Source organism: Choloepus didactylus, chromosome 4 (genome assembly GCF_015220235.1).
Source record: "Choloepus didactylus isolate mChoDid1 chromosome 4, mChoDid1.pri, whole genome shotgun sequence".
NCBI classification, from domain to species: Eukaryota; Metazoa; Chordata; class Mammalia; order Pilosa; family Megalonychidae; genus Choloepus; species Choloepus didactylus.
Window position 1 is genome coordinate 16,707,562 of NC_051310.1, and position 14,806 is coordinate 16,722,367.

At 39.9% G+C, this 14,806-nt stretch overlaps 1 protein-coding gene across 1 annotated transcript in view; it reads right to left on the minus strand.

The window, feature by feature from the left end:
- Nucleotides 1-1,267: 1,267 nt before the first annotated feature.
- The window catches only part of LOC119532567 (metalloproteinase inhibitor 1-like), a 46,785-nt gene continuing 33,246 nt past the window's right edge, over nt 1,268-14,806 (minus strand). The window contains exon 2 of the mRNA XM_037835020.1: nt 1,268-1,912. Within this exon, the coding sequence (XP_037690948.1) occupies nt 1,268-1,912 (645 nt within the window). The remainder of the gene's footprint in view (nt 1,913-14,806) is intronic.

Genomic DNA, 14,806 nt, shown 5'->3' on the forward strand with positions numbered 1-14,806 from the left:
TCCAGGGCAGGTTGAAAGAGTAGTTGCTCTCAGAGCCAGGAACCAGCAATCCAAATTCACTAATCAAAAGTCAGGATTGGCCATGCCTACCCTTGTTGTTGGTATGAGGATATTTATGTCCCATTCTGTTGCCAGCAGCTAACCAGAGACTGGACCTGGTGGCAGCCTGCCATGACAGTGGGGGATGGGCACCAGTAGCCTCTGCAGGCAGTAAACAATTTATGGATCTTTACTGTAATTGATCAGCTCTTCCATGAATGTTGTACGGTCCTACTCTGGCCTCTTTAGTTTCAAGACAGGTGTTTCAGACAGTTCCTGCCTGTTTGTTTAATAGTTATTTCGGTGGGAGGACTAAGTGTTAGAGCCCCCTACTCTGCCTTCTTCCCCAGAAGTCTCCCACTTCTTACAGGTGCAAAAATACAAGTGCATAAAAAGTAATGATAAATATATGGCTTTGAACATATGATGTACAAAGATATAATTTGTAAAGTAAAAAGTAAAGGTAGCAAGACAGAGAAGTATAGGAATAGTGTATGTGTATGATTAGAAATCAAGTTGTATCAGATCAAAAATGACTGTTTTATACTTAGGATGTTAAATTGTAACCCCATGATAAACAAAAAGGAAATATATGAAAAATGTATCCTGAAAGAAATAAGGAGGCACTCAATATGGTACAATACAAAAATCAACTAAATATGAGAGTAGGCATTAAAGGAAAAATTGAAGGCCAAAAAAGGTATGAGTTACAAAGACTATATAGCAAAATTTCAGAAAAAAGCCCTGCAATATCAGTAGTGACTTTAAATGTAAATCAGTTAAACTCTCCATTCAAAAGGCAGAAATTGGCAGAATTGACTAAAAAAAAAAAAAAAAAAAATGACCCAACTGTATGCTGTTTACAATAGACACATCTGAAATTCAAAGACATAAGTAGGTTGAAAGTGAAAGGATGGAAAAGATACACCATGCAAGTGGTAACCAAAGAAGAGCTGGGGTAACTTTGCCAGCATCAGATAAAATAGACTTTAAGTCTAAAACAGTTATGAGGGACAAATTGTGTTAATTATATACTGTTAAAGATATAACAATTTTATATACACATACACACCTAAGAAGAGCCCCAAAATACATGAAGCTAACATTGAGGGTTTTTTTTTTTTTTTTTTCTGGGTAGTAGTTCTTTTTATTTCATCATCTGGGAGAAAGTTGGGAATTGGAAAGGGGGTGAACACTTGGCAGGCTCAGCCTTCCATGGAGGCAGGATTCAGGCCATTCGGGGCCATAGGGACTGCCAGGCACACAGCCCTGGCTCCCGTGGCAGGCAAGCAAGGTGGCAGCTCTGGAAGCCCTTCTCAGAGCCTGCGAGGAGCTGGTCAGTCCACAGGCAACGAGTATCACTCTCCAGCTTGCAGGGGTTGGATGAACAAGGAAACGCTGTGCATTCCTCACAGCCAGCTGAGTAGGTCTTGGTGAAGCCTCGGCGCTGAGCAAAGCTCAGACGGCTCCAGGGAACCACAAAGCTACAGGTAGTGATGTACAAGTTTCGGTTCCGCAGTTGTCCAGCGATGGGAAACTCCTCGCTGCGGTTCTGGGACTTGTGGAAGTATCCGCAGACGCTCTCCATGGCGGGGGTGTAGACGAACCGGATATCGGGGGCATCTCCCAAGGCGTTAAATCCTTTGAACATCTTGGTCATCTTGATCTCATAACGCTGGTATAAGGCGGTCTGATTGACTTCCGCGGGCCCCACGAACTTGGCCCTGACGACGAGATCCGAGCTGCAGAAGGTCGTCTGCGGGTGGGGTGGGGCACAGGTGCAGGCTCTGCTGGGGGCTATCAGCCACAGCAACAACAGGATACCAGAGGCCAGGGATGCGCAGGGGGCCGTGATGGGTTCTCTGGTGTCTCTCTAGGCGATTGGTCTGCGGAGATCTAACATTGAGATTTGAAGAAAGAAATAGATGATACTACATTAAGAGTAGGGGACCTTAATACACCGCTTTCAATAATGGATAGAACGTCTAAACAGATGACCACTAAGAAAATAGAAGACTTGAATGATACTCTAAACCAACTAGACCTAACAGACATATATAGAATACTTCACCCATCAGCAATAGAATACACATTCTTCTCAAGTGCACATGCATCATTTTCCAGGATAGATTAAAAAAGAAGAAAAATCTAGAATCAGAGACCTAACCTCAAAACAGGTGGAAATGGAAAAAAGAAGAGGAATCTATACCCACAGTGAGCAGAATGAAGGAAATACCAAAGATTAGAGTGGAGATAAATGAAAGGATAAAAATGAGAGCGAACCAACAGTTTTAAGTTTCTTTGAAAAGATCAATAAAATTGACAAACCTTTAGCTATACTGACAAAGAAAAAAAGAGAGCGTGGACACAATGAAAATCGTAAATTAAAAGGGGGACACCGCTACCAACCCCACAGAAATTAAAAGGAATATAAAAGGATATTATGAGTAACTGTACACCAACAAATTTGGTAACCTAAGTGAAATTCCTACAAACAGACAAACCTACACTGGCTCAAGAAAAAAATAGAAGATCTCTGTACACCAATTACATGATTGAATCTGTAATAAAAATCTCTCAACAAAGAAAAGCTCAGGACCAGATTGCTACATGGGAGTTTTACCAAGAAGAATTTCTTACCAAGAAGAAATAACACCAGTCATGCTCAAACTCTTCAAAAAAAATTGAAGAAGAGGGTAAACTCCCTAATTCATTCTACAAGCCAACATCACCCTCATTCCAAAGCCAGATAAAGAAACCACAAGAAAAGAAACTTATAGACCAAATATCTCTTATGAATATAGTTGCAGAAGTCCTCAATAAAATATTAGCAAACTGACAAACAGCATGTTAAAAGAGTTATGCACCACGATCAAATGGGATTTATCCCAGGTATGCAAAGGTGGTTCAACATTAGAAAATCAATTTATGTAATATATCACATTAACAGAATGAAGGAAAAAAACACATATGATTATCTCAATGCAGGAAATCCATTTGACAAAATCCATCACCACTTCTTGATATAAACATTTAAGAAAATAGGAATTGAAGAAAACATCCACAACATGACACAGGGCATATATAAAAAACCTACAGGGAAGAAGGAAGGCACTTCTGGTATGGTGCATTCACTCTGGCCAGGGAGGCCGGGAGAAGAAAGCCCACTCTTCTCCAGTCTGAAGGCACCTACTCAGCCGCCAAAGCACATCTCCCTAAACTATTAAGGTTGTCCATGGATATTATGGTTATTTGGAACTGCTGTATTCAAATATTTGACATCTAAAACTTTTGCTGATGATGCTTCAGCAGATGAAACAGTCCGTCCTCACCACCTAGTGGTGAAAATGCATAATGCATTGGAAACTGGTTTTCAGCTTAGAAAAGGGCAAGTGGAAACTGCACACAGCTTTCGTTCCTTCTGGATATTCCTACTATATGTTTCAGGGTAATGCCGGAGCCTCCAAACCCAAACTGCCAGCAGACACAGAAAAAGAGCTCATCTTCTTTTCTCCACCTGGCAGAACCATCTCCTGCTGTGATAGTGTCTGAAAGACAGTGGGTGCTGGTTTTCCATCCCTGTCCTGAAGAGCAGGTGGTGCCCAAATTCCCCTGTCCTAAGAGGGCCATGAGGCTGAGAGCAGAGCTGAGCCTCCACTCCACTCAGCATCTATGGGACTCAACAAGATGATGCCAGGTGGGAATAGTAAGCACTCCCACTTTCTGCCACCCATGTGGTCAGTGAGGACCTGCATGAGGTGGAATCTCCACACCCACTTGGCAGCAATGGGTCTGAAGGTGGCAGTGCAAATCAGGGCCATCAGCAGTCCTGCCCACCCTCTCTTCTATCCCCAGTAAGCTGAGTTTCCAACCCCAGCTGGAAATAAATTGGACCCAGGAAGATAATCACTGCTTCTCTGCCATTATCAGTTTTTCATATGGGATTTCAATTGTTTGAAGCCATGATCTTATTTTGAAAACAGAAAGGATAAAACTAGTGATCTCATCCTTTTCCTTCCCTGTCAGGTGAATAAACAGATACACAGAGAGGTTTAATGGTTTAATAATTTTCCACAGGCCCAAGTGCTAAACCTGCAGCAGAACCAGGCCTAGAGCTGAGTCTCCTTGCCTTGATCTACTCATCTTTGAAAGCCTATATATATATAGGTAATTTATGTTTTATATACAGATTTCAAGACATTTGCTAATTTTGTAATTTCATGTGATTAGTTTCCAAAGGTTACAGAGAATAAAGAAATCAGAAATGGTACCTTTTTAAGAATTGCATATTTTTTTAGACACAATTATTAGCACATTAAGAGAGAAACAAAAAGTTAATTGCCTATTTAACCTGGTTCTTCAAAATGCAAGCAGTTGCTCTCTTAACTCCCTCATGACCTGAACTGTCTGGCTCCCAGGAACAGCCTTATAGAAGGGGGGAGTATTGTATTGGGAGGAGAATGTTACTGGACTATTGACTGAAAGTAAATTTAAATCAATTTTAAAAACAGCTTTTTTTCCTACAGGCATTTGTTTTGTTTCAAGTCATCATAAACTAGTTATTGCATCGCTAGCAGTGGATACAGGCTTAGCTCTTTAAAAATAAACACTTTTTGAAATTTTATGTAAACTGATGAGTATTTGAAATAGCTCACTTGCTTAATGGGTCTTGTCTACCTTCATTAGTCTTCAAAGAATGACCATTTGCTACCAAAGTAAATCAGTATTTTGAATGTGCTTCTATTGGTTTTTGTTTTTGTTCTTGTCAGCATTTCCACCAGAACTTGAGGTAAATCATAAGGAAGTTGTTTCTTTTAAAATACAAACAACCACCAAAAAATATATATACAAATGTACATATTGCTTAAATATTTGGCTATTTTTATTTTTTAAAAGATACGAACACCAAAAGAAATTAACATTGTATGAAGATGGAAAATGAGAATATGCACTCTCTGTTCTTTGTCCAAGCATTTAGGTTACTGACTTGTAAAATCCAATTTGAATTTAACTTTCTTATTAATAGAATAATATGGCTTATTTTAAGTGTCTATGTATTGAAGAATGACCTCTCAAAAGCACATTTTAGTGAAATAGAAGAAAGGAAAATGCATCTTCAAATTTAGTCCATGGAATCTCTGATCACATATACTTTGTTCTCTATGTTGTAGGGTTTGGTTTTGTTTTTGGTATTTTTGTATTGTGTATGAACTTTTTTTAATGTGACAATTAAATGCATCTTTAAAAGCTTAGTCACAAATAAAAGAAACATTCAGTATAATGGTTTCCTTAAAAATTCCTACAATGTTAAATTTGGAGGCAGCTTCAGACTATTTTATTTGTGGTGACTGCTCACTGATCTCTTCTAATAGGTAATTAACAACTCCAGAGAAGCAGCCTGACTTGTATATTTCTAACACTTTGTTCACTTGCATTTAAGTTCAGAATAGGCCCCAAGTAAAACAATGGAAATATAGATAGAACTATTACTTCTTATATGATTTAATTTTATCAAGATAATGTGGATTTAACTTACTTAAATATAGACAGACTTTATATTTTCATCCATTTTATTGTTTGTTAAAATAACAACTATCCCTCTCCTATATATTCTTTTCTTGACCCAAATGAAATATTTACTTAAGGTCAAGAAGGGAGAGACAAATGACTAGATGAATATCTTTACTAAAATACCAATAAATTTGTCAAGCTCAAAAAAAAAAAAAAATGAAAATGAAAAAGAACACGGGATGCCTTTTTTTTTCTTTTTTCTTTTTTTTTTTTTGCCCCTGTTTTTCTACTCATCCATCCATACACTGGACAAAGGGGAGTGTGATCCATATGGCTTTCCCAATCACATTGTCACCCCTCATACACCATATTGTTATATAATTGTCTTCAAGATTCAAGGGTTCTGGGTTGTTGTTTGATAGTTTCAGGTATTTACTGCTAACTATTCCAATTAGTTAGAACCTAAAAAGCATTATCTATATTGTGCCTAAGGTGCCCACCAGAGTGACCTCTCTGCTCCTTTTGGAATATCTCAGTCACTGAAACCTATTTCATTTCATCTCACATCCCCCTTTTGGTCAAGAAGATATTCTCCATCCCATGATGCTGGGTCTAGAGTCTTACCTGGGAGTCATATTCCACGTTGCCAGGGAGATTTATACCCCTGGGTGTCAGATTGCACTTGGGGGGGGGGCAGTGATTTTACCTGCCAAGTTGGCTTAGCTGGAAAGAGAGGGCCACATCTGAGCAACAAAGAAGCATTTGGGAGGAGACACTTAGGTACAATTATAAGCAGGCCTAGCCTCTCCTTTGCAGTAACAGTCTTCCCAAGGGCAAGTCCCGTGATAGAGGGCTCAGCCCATCAAACCACCAGTCCCCAATGTCTGTAAGCACATCAGCAACCATTGAGGTGGGGAAGCCCCACACCCCTGCATCTCCCCTAGCTCCTCAGGGGGGCTCTGCATATTTTTTTTCATTGTTTTTGTTTTTTCTTTAAATTAACTATTAACTATATCAAAAAAATTTTTTAACATACAATAAAAAAACATTTCAAACAACCCAAAACAAGGAAATAAGAAAAAGACAACTAACCTAAAATAACTCCTTTACTTCCAACATGTTCCTACTCTACCCCAAGAAAATAACCTAATATAGCAACATTTCTGTGAACTTGTTCCTACCATACCCACCAGAAATTAACAAATCATAGTCATTCCTGGGCATTCCCAGAACATTAAATTTACCCATGATAGCTTATCTGTTCTTATTGGGTTATCATTCCCCCTTCACTAGTTTCTCTCTATCGCTAGTTTCCCCTACATTCTACATTATAAACCATTTATTTTACATTTTTCAATATCCACATTAGTGGCAGCATATAATATTTCTCCTTAGGTGCCTGGCTTATTTCGCTCAGCATTATGTCTTCAAGGTTCATCCATGCTGTCATATGTTTCATGACATCATTCCTTCTTACTGCCGCGTAGTATTCCATCATGTGTATATACCACATTTTACTTATCCACTCATCTGTCAAAGGACATTTGGGTTGTTTCCATCTCTTGGCAATTGCAAATAATGCTGCTATGAACACTGGCATGCAGATATCCATGTCACTGCTTTCAAATCTTCCGGGTATATACCAAGAAGTGCAATTGCTGGATCAAAGGGTAACTCTATATCTAGTTTTCTAAGGAATTGCCAGACTGTCTTCTAGAGTAGCTGAACCATTATATAGTCCCACCAACAATGAAAAAGCATTCCAATTTCTCCACATCCTCTCCAGCATTTGTAGTTTCTTGTTTGTTTAATGGCAGCCATTCTAATTGGTGTGAGATGGTATCTCATTGTGGTTTTAATTTGCATCTCTCCAATAGCTAGTGAAGCTGAACATTTTTTCATGTATTTCTTGGCCATTTGTATTTTCTCTTCAGAGAACTGTCTCTTCATATCTTTTGCCCATTTTGTAATTGGGCTGTCTATACTAATGTCATTGAGTTGTAGGATTTCTTTATATATGCAAGATATCAGTCTTTTGTCAGATAGATGGTTTCCAAAAATTTTTTCCCATTGAGTTGTCTACCTCTTCACCTTTTTGACAAATTCCTTTGAGGTACAGAAACTTCTAAGTTAAAGGAGTTCGCATTTATCTACTTTTCCTTTTGTTGCTTGTGCTTTGGGTGTAAGGTCTAGGAAGTGACCGCCTAATACAGGGTCTTGAAGATGTTTCCCCAAATTATCTTCTAGGAGTTTTATGGTACTGTCTTTTATATTGAGGTCTTTGATTCACTTTGAGTTAATTTTTGTGTAGGGTGTGAGGTAGGGGTCCTCTTTCATTCTTTTGGATATGGATATCCAAATCTCCCAGCCCCATTTGTTGAAGACTTTTATGTCCCAGTTCAGTGGCTTTGGGGGCCTTATCAAAGATCAGTCAGCAATGCTACTATGTAAAAATCAGAGAATTACAAATGTTGGAGAGGACCTGGAGAAATATGAATATTCATTTATTGTTGGTGCAAATGTTAAATGCTGCAGCCTCTGGGGAAGACAGTTTGGCAGTTCCTCAGAAAGTTAAACATAGTACTACCATGTGACCTGGCATCCCACTTCTAGGTACATACCCAAAATAATTGAAGCAAAGACTGAAACAGATATTTGCACACTGATGTTGATAGGAGAATCATCCACAATTACCAAAAGATGGAAGCAACCCAATGTCCATCAGCTTATGAATAGATAAACAAAATGTGATATATACACACAATGGAATCTATTCAGCCATAAAAAGGAATGAGGTTCTGATATATGTAATGACATGAGTAAACCTTGAAGACATTATGTTGGCTGAAATAACCTAAACACAAAAGGACAAATATTGTATTATATCACTCTTCTGGTTTGCAAAAACTGCCATTATGCAAATTACCAGAAATGGATTGGATTTCATAAAGGGGGGTTATTAGTTTACTAATTTACAGTTCTAAGGCCATAAATGTGTCCAAACTAAGGCATCAACAAGAGGATGCCTTCACCAAAGAAAGGCCAATGGCATCTGGGGTTTTTCTGTCACATGGGTAGGCACATGGCTGGAGTCTGCTGGGCCTCTTCTAGGGCTAGTTTCTGGTCTCCACAGCTTTCTCCAAAATGTATCTGGGTTTCTGTCTTTGCTTCTCTCTCAGCTCCTTGCATTCTTGCTTGTTTCTTTGTGTCTCCCAGGGCATTTCTCTCTAAGCATCTGGAGGTCCTCTCTTAGCTTCTCCGGAGCAAACTCTGGGCTTCATCTCTTAGCTAAGCATCTCCAAACATCTTTCTGTCTGTATATCTGAGTATCTCCAAGCATCTGGATCTGTGTTGGCTCTTAACTTCTCCTGGGGGCAAATTCTCCAAATGTCTCTCTCAGCTTCTCTGAGCTCCTTCTCTCCATGAGCTCTCTTAAAGAACTCCAGTGAACTAACCACTGGATGGGTGGAGGTCACATCTCCATGGGAATGATCTAATCAAAGATCTCACAGTTGGGTGGGTCTCATCTCCATGGAAACAGCCAATCAAAAGGTCCCACCCTAATCAAAAGACTAAGTCTGGGACCGGGGGCAAGATGGCGGCATAGAGAGGAGTGGAAGCTAAGCAGTCCCCCTGGAACAGCTACAAAAAACCAGAAACAACTAGTAAATAATCCAGAATAACTGCGGGGGGACAAACAAGACCATCCACTCATCATACACCAACCTGAATTGGGAGGAATGCCCGAGAACACAGCATAAAATCTGTAAGTAAAACCTGCGGAACCAGGTCATGAGACCCCCTCCCCCATAGCCCGAGCTGCACAGCCGTGTGGTGCCAGAGAGAAGCTCTCTCCCAGCAAGCGAATATAGCTCAGCTGAGCTCCAACTGGGGTTTTAAGTAGCGAGTGTGAACTGCTCACTACAGGTACGCAGCCCCAAAAAACAGACAGAGGCCTTGGGTGACGACTGACCTGGGAGAGCCGGAGGGTCGCCTTGACTGGGTCTGAAGGGGACTATCTGTTTCTTTTTCGGCTCAGTGGAGAAAGCCCCAGTCATTTTAAGTTTCCAGGGCTGTGACTTGGGGAAGGGTAGAGACAGCACAAGCAGAGAGCGAGACCATTGAAATGCTAATGACCTCCACCTGAGGGGTCTGTCTTCTCTAGGAGGAAAGGGGTGGGGCCCTTTCCATTCAGAACCAGACCCCAGAGCCTGGGGGAACACAGCCACACCGCCTGACACCAGTCAAGAATTATAGGCTAACAGGCGTCACCTGCTGGGCAGAAAAGCACAGTGACCCGAGGCATCAAAGGGTGGAGCAATTTTCTAAGACACACCTGCAGGGAAACCAGATACTGAATGTTTCTTCCCTCTGGGACCTGAGCCTGTTCTAGTCTGGGAAAACCTGATTTGGATAACCAAGGAAACCATGCCTAGGCAACAGAAAATTACAACCTACACTAAGAAAAACAAAGTTATGGCCCAGTCAAAGGAACAAACGTACACTTCAACTGAGATACAGGAATTTAAACAACTAATGCTAAATCAATTCAAAAAGTTTAGAGAAGATATTGCAAAAGAGATAGAGGCTGTAAAGGAAGCACTGGACATGTATATGGCAGAAATCAAAAGTTCAAAAACACAACTAGTAGAATCTATGGAAATGAAAGGCACAACACAAGAGATGAAAGACGCAATGGAAGCATACAACAGCAGATCTCAAGAGGCAGAAGAAAACACTCAGGAACTGGAGAACAAAACACCTGAAAGCCTACACGCAAAGGAGCAGATGGAGAAAAGAATGAAAAAATATGAGCAACATCTCCGGGATCTCAAGGATGAAACAAAGTACAGTAATGTACGTATCATTGGTGTCCCAGAAGGAGAAGAGAAGGGAAAGGGGGCAGAAGCAATAATAGAGGAAATAATTAATGAAAATTTCCCATCTCTTATGAAAGACATAAAATTACAGATCCAAGAAGTACAGCGTACTCCAAACAGAAGAGATATGAATAGGTCTACACCAAGACACTTAATAATCAGATTATCAAATGTCAAAGACAAAGAGAGAATCCTGAAAGCAGCAAGAGAAAAGCAATCCATTACATACAAAGGAAGCTTAATAAGACTATGTGCGGATCTCTCAGCAGAAACCATGGAGGCAAGAAGGAAGTGGTGTGATATATTTAAGATACTGAAAGAGAAAAACCACCAACCAAGAATCCTGTATCCAGCAAAGCTGTCCTTCAAATATGAGGGAGAGCTCAAAATATTTTCTGACAAACAGACAATGAGAGACTTTGTGAACAAGACACCTGCCCTACAGGAAATACTAACGGGAGCACTACAGGGTGATAGAAGACAGGAGTGTGTGGTTTGGAACACAATTTTGGGAGATGGTAGCACAACAATGTAAGTACACTGAACAAAGGTAACTATGAATACGGTTGAGAGAGGAAGATGGGGAGCATGTGAGACACCGCAAGAAAGGAGGAAAGATAACGACTGGGACTGTGTAACTTGGTGAAATCTAGAGTATTCAACAATTGTGATAAAATGTACAAATATGTTCTTTTACGAGGGAGAACAAGCAAATGTCAACCTTGCAAGGTGTTAAAAATGGGGAGGCATTGGGGGAGGGATGCAATCAGCATAAACTAGAGACTGTAACTAATAGAATCATTGTATTATGCTTCCTTTAATGTAACAAAGGTGATATACCAAGGTGAATGCAGATAAGAGGGGGGGATAGGAGAGGCATGTTAGACACTTGACATTGGTGGTATTGTCTGATTCTTTATTCTACTTTGATTTAAGGTTATTTTTCCTTTTGCTGCTTCCTAGCTGTCATTTTCTTTTTTTCCTCTTTCTTTTGCCTCTCTACCTTCTTTGACTCTACCTCCTGCCTTGTGGAAGTAATGTAGATGCTCTTATATAGATAGTGGTGAAGGTGGTGAACACATAAATGTATGACCATGCAGAAAACCATCGAGTATTTACTTGGGATGGAATGTATGGTGAGTGAACAAAACCACATTAAAAAAAATGGGTCGATGACAAAACCTCGAGGGCAATATACTGAGTGAAATAAGCCAGACACATTAGGACAATTATTGCAGGGTCTCACTGATAGGAACTAATTACAATATGTAAACTCATAGACATGAAATATAAGGTACCAGGATATAGGACGAGGCTTAAGAATGGGGAGTGGTTGCTTAGTATGAGCAGAATGTTCAATTAGGATGAACTTAAATGTTTGGAAATGAACAGGGGTGTTGGTAGCAAGACGTGAGAATAACTAACAGTGCCGAATGGTGTGTGAATGAGGTGGAAAGGGGAAGCTCAGAGTCATATATGTCACCAGAAGGAAAGTTGGAGGTCAAAAGATGGAAATGTATAAAACTGAATCCTATGGTGGGCAATGTCCATGATCAACTGTACAAATACTAGAAATCACTTCATGAACCAGAACAAATGTATGACGATACAATTAGAAGTTAATAATAGAGGGGCATATAGGAAAGAACTATATACCTATTACAAACTATATACTACAGTTAGTGGTATTTCAACATTTTTTCATAAACAGTAACAAACGTACTATATCAATACTAGGAGTCAAAAATTGAGGGGGTTTGGTTAGGGATAGGGGAGGATTAGAGTTTCCTTTTCTTTTTTTCTTTTTTCATCTTTCACTTTATTTCTTGTCTGGAGTAATGAAAAGTTTCTAAAAATTGAACAAAAATTAAGTGTGATGGACGCACAGCTGTATGAGGGTACCCAGGGGCAAGTGATTGTACACTTTGGATCTTTGGATAATTGTATGGTATCTGAACAATCTCAATAAAAATGAAAAAAAAAAAAGAAAAAAAAAAAAAGACTAAGTCTGCCCCCACAAGATTGCATTAAAGAACATGGCTTTTGTGGAGGACATAACAGAGTCAAACCAGCATAGCCACTGATATGAAATAATTAGAATAAGAAAATTCATAGAGTCAAAATCTAGAATATAGGTTACCAGGGGATGGGGTGGGGGTAGGGAACAGGGAGTTAATGCTTAAATTATACATGGTTTCTATTTGGGATGGTGGCAAATTTTTGGTGATGGATGGTGGTGATGGTAGCACAACATAGGAAATGTAATTAATAGCAGTGAATTATATATTTGAATGTGGTTAGAAGGGGAAATTTTAGATTGTGTATATATTTCTAGAATACATTTTTTTTTAATTCCATGGACTGTACAACACAATAAACCCTAAGGTAAACTATAGTTAGGAGGGGACACAATGGCAGCATAGAGAGGAGTGAAATCTAGTTAGTCCTCTGGAACAACTAGTGAACAACCAAGAACAACTAGTAAATAATTTGGAATAACTGGTGGAGGACAACCATTACTGTCCACACATCGTACACCAACCTGAATGGGGAGGAATGCCTGAGATCACAGCATAAAATCTATAAGTAAAAACTGCAGAACCATGCCAGGAGCTCCCTCCCCCCATGGAGGCTGAGCTGCAAAACATCATTGTGGTAGAAAGCAGCATTCCCTGAGCAAGCGAATATAGCTCAGCCCAGCTCCAACTGGTGTTTTAATTAACAAATGTGGACTGCTGAATACAAGCTACAAATCCCCAACAAGCAGACAGAGGCTTTTGGTGATGACTGACCTTAAAGAGCCAGAGGACACCTCTGTCCCGGGAGGGGGAGCCCAGAAGACCAGGTGTTACCTTTGGCCAACAGGTGAAATTGGGGGGCCATAGACTGACTCTGAAAAGGGGTTTTCTGTCCCTTTTTCTCTCTCTCAACCTGGGTGGCTCAGTGGAGAAAGCCTCAGCCATTTTCAGTTCGCAGTGCTCTGACCTAGACAGGGGTGAAGATAGCAGAGTCAGAGAGACAAAAGGAGGTATTCAAATGCAGATGATAACTCCATAGGGGGTGTATCTTCCCACAGAAGAAGGAAGTGGGGCCCAGCTCTACTACCTGCCTTCCCTTTAGGACCAGACTCCAGAGCCTGGTGTAAAACAATCAAAACAGAAACCAAAGGGGCCACAGCTTACACCAGGAGCAAATGCTGACAGGCGCCACCTGCTGGACAGGTTAGGAAAGGCACAGCTGCTAGAGACCTCACAAGAAAGACTGTCAATTTCTAAGACACACCTGCAGAGAGACTTGAAACTGAGTATAAACCCATTCTGAGATCTGAACCCATTCTGGTCTGGGAAAATCTGATTGGGATAACCAAGGAGACCAGATGCCTAGAAAATGGAAAGCTACAATCTACACTAGGAAAAAATGAAGATATGGCCCAGTCAAGGGAACAAACTTACACCACAATCGAGATACAGTTGAGATATTGTTTCACTTTAATGAAACAATCTATTAAAGACTTTCAAAGAAATATGCTAAATCAAATCCAAATCCAAATCAATGAGTTCAGGGAAGATGTGGCAAAAGAGATGAAGGCTATGAAGGAAACACTGGGCAAACATAAGGTAGAAATCAAAAGTTTGAAAAAACAACTGGCAGAATCTATGGAAATGAAAGGCACAACACAAGAGATGAAAAACACAATAGAGACATACAACAGTAGATCTCAGGAGGCAGAAGAAAACACTCAGGAACTGGAGAACAAAACACCTGAAAGCCTACACACAAAAGAACAGATAGAGAAAAGAATGGAAAAATATAAGCAACATCTCTGGGAACTTAAGGACAAAACAAAATGCTGGTGTCCCAGAAGGAGAGAGAAGGGAAAAGCGGCAGAAGCAATAATAGAGGAAATAACCAATGAAAATTTCCCATCTCTTATGAAAGACATAAAATTACAGATCTAAGAAATGCAGCATACCCCAAACAGAATAGATGTGAATTGGCCTTTGCCAAGACACTTAATAATCAGATTATCAAACATCAAAGACAAAGAGAGAATCCTGAAAGCAGCAAGAGAAAAGTGATCCATCACATGCAAACGAAGCTTGAGAAGACTATGTGTGCATTTCTGAGTAGACACCATGGAGACAAGAAGGAAGTGTAATATATTTAAGATACTGGAAGAGAAAAACTGCCAACCAAGAATCCTATATCTGGCAAAACTGTCCTTCAAATATGAGGGAGAGTTTAAAATATTCTCTGATAAACAGACAATGAGAGAGTTTGTGAACAAGATATCTATGCTGTAGGAAATACTAAAGAGAGCACTACAGACGGATAGGAAAAGACAGAAGTGAGAGGTTTGGAACACAATTTTGGAT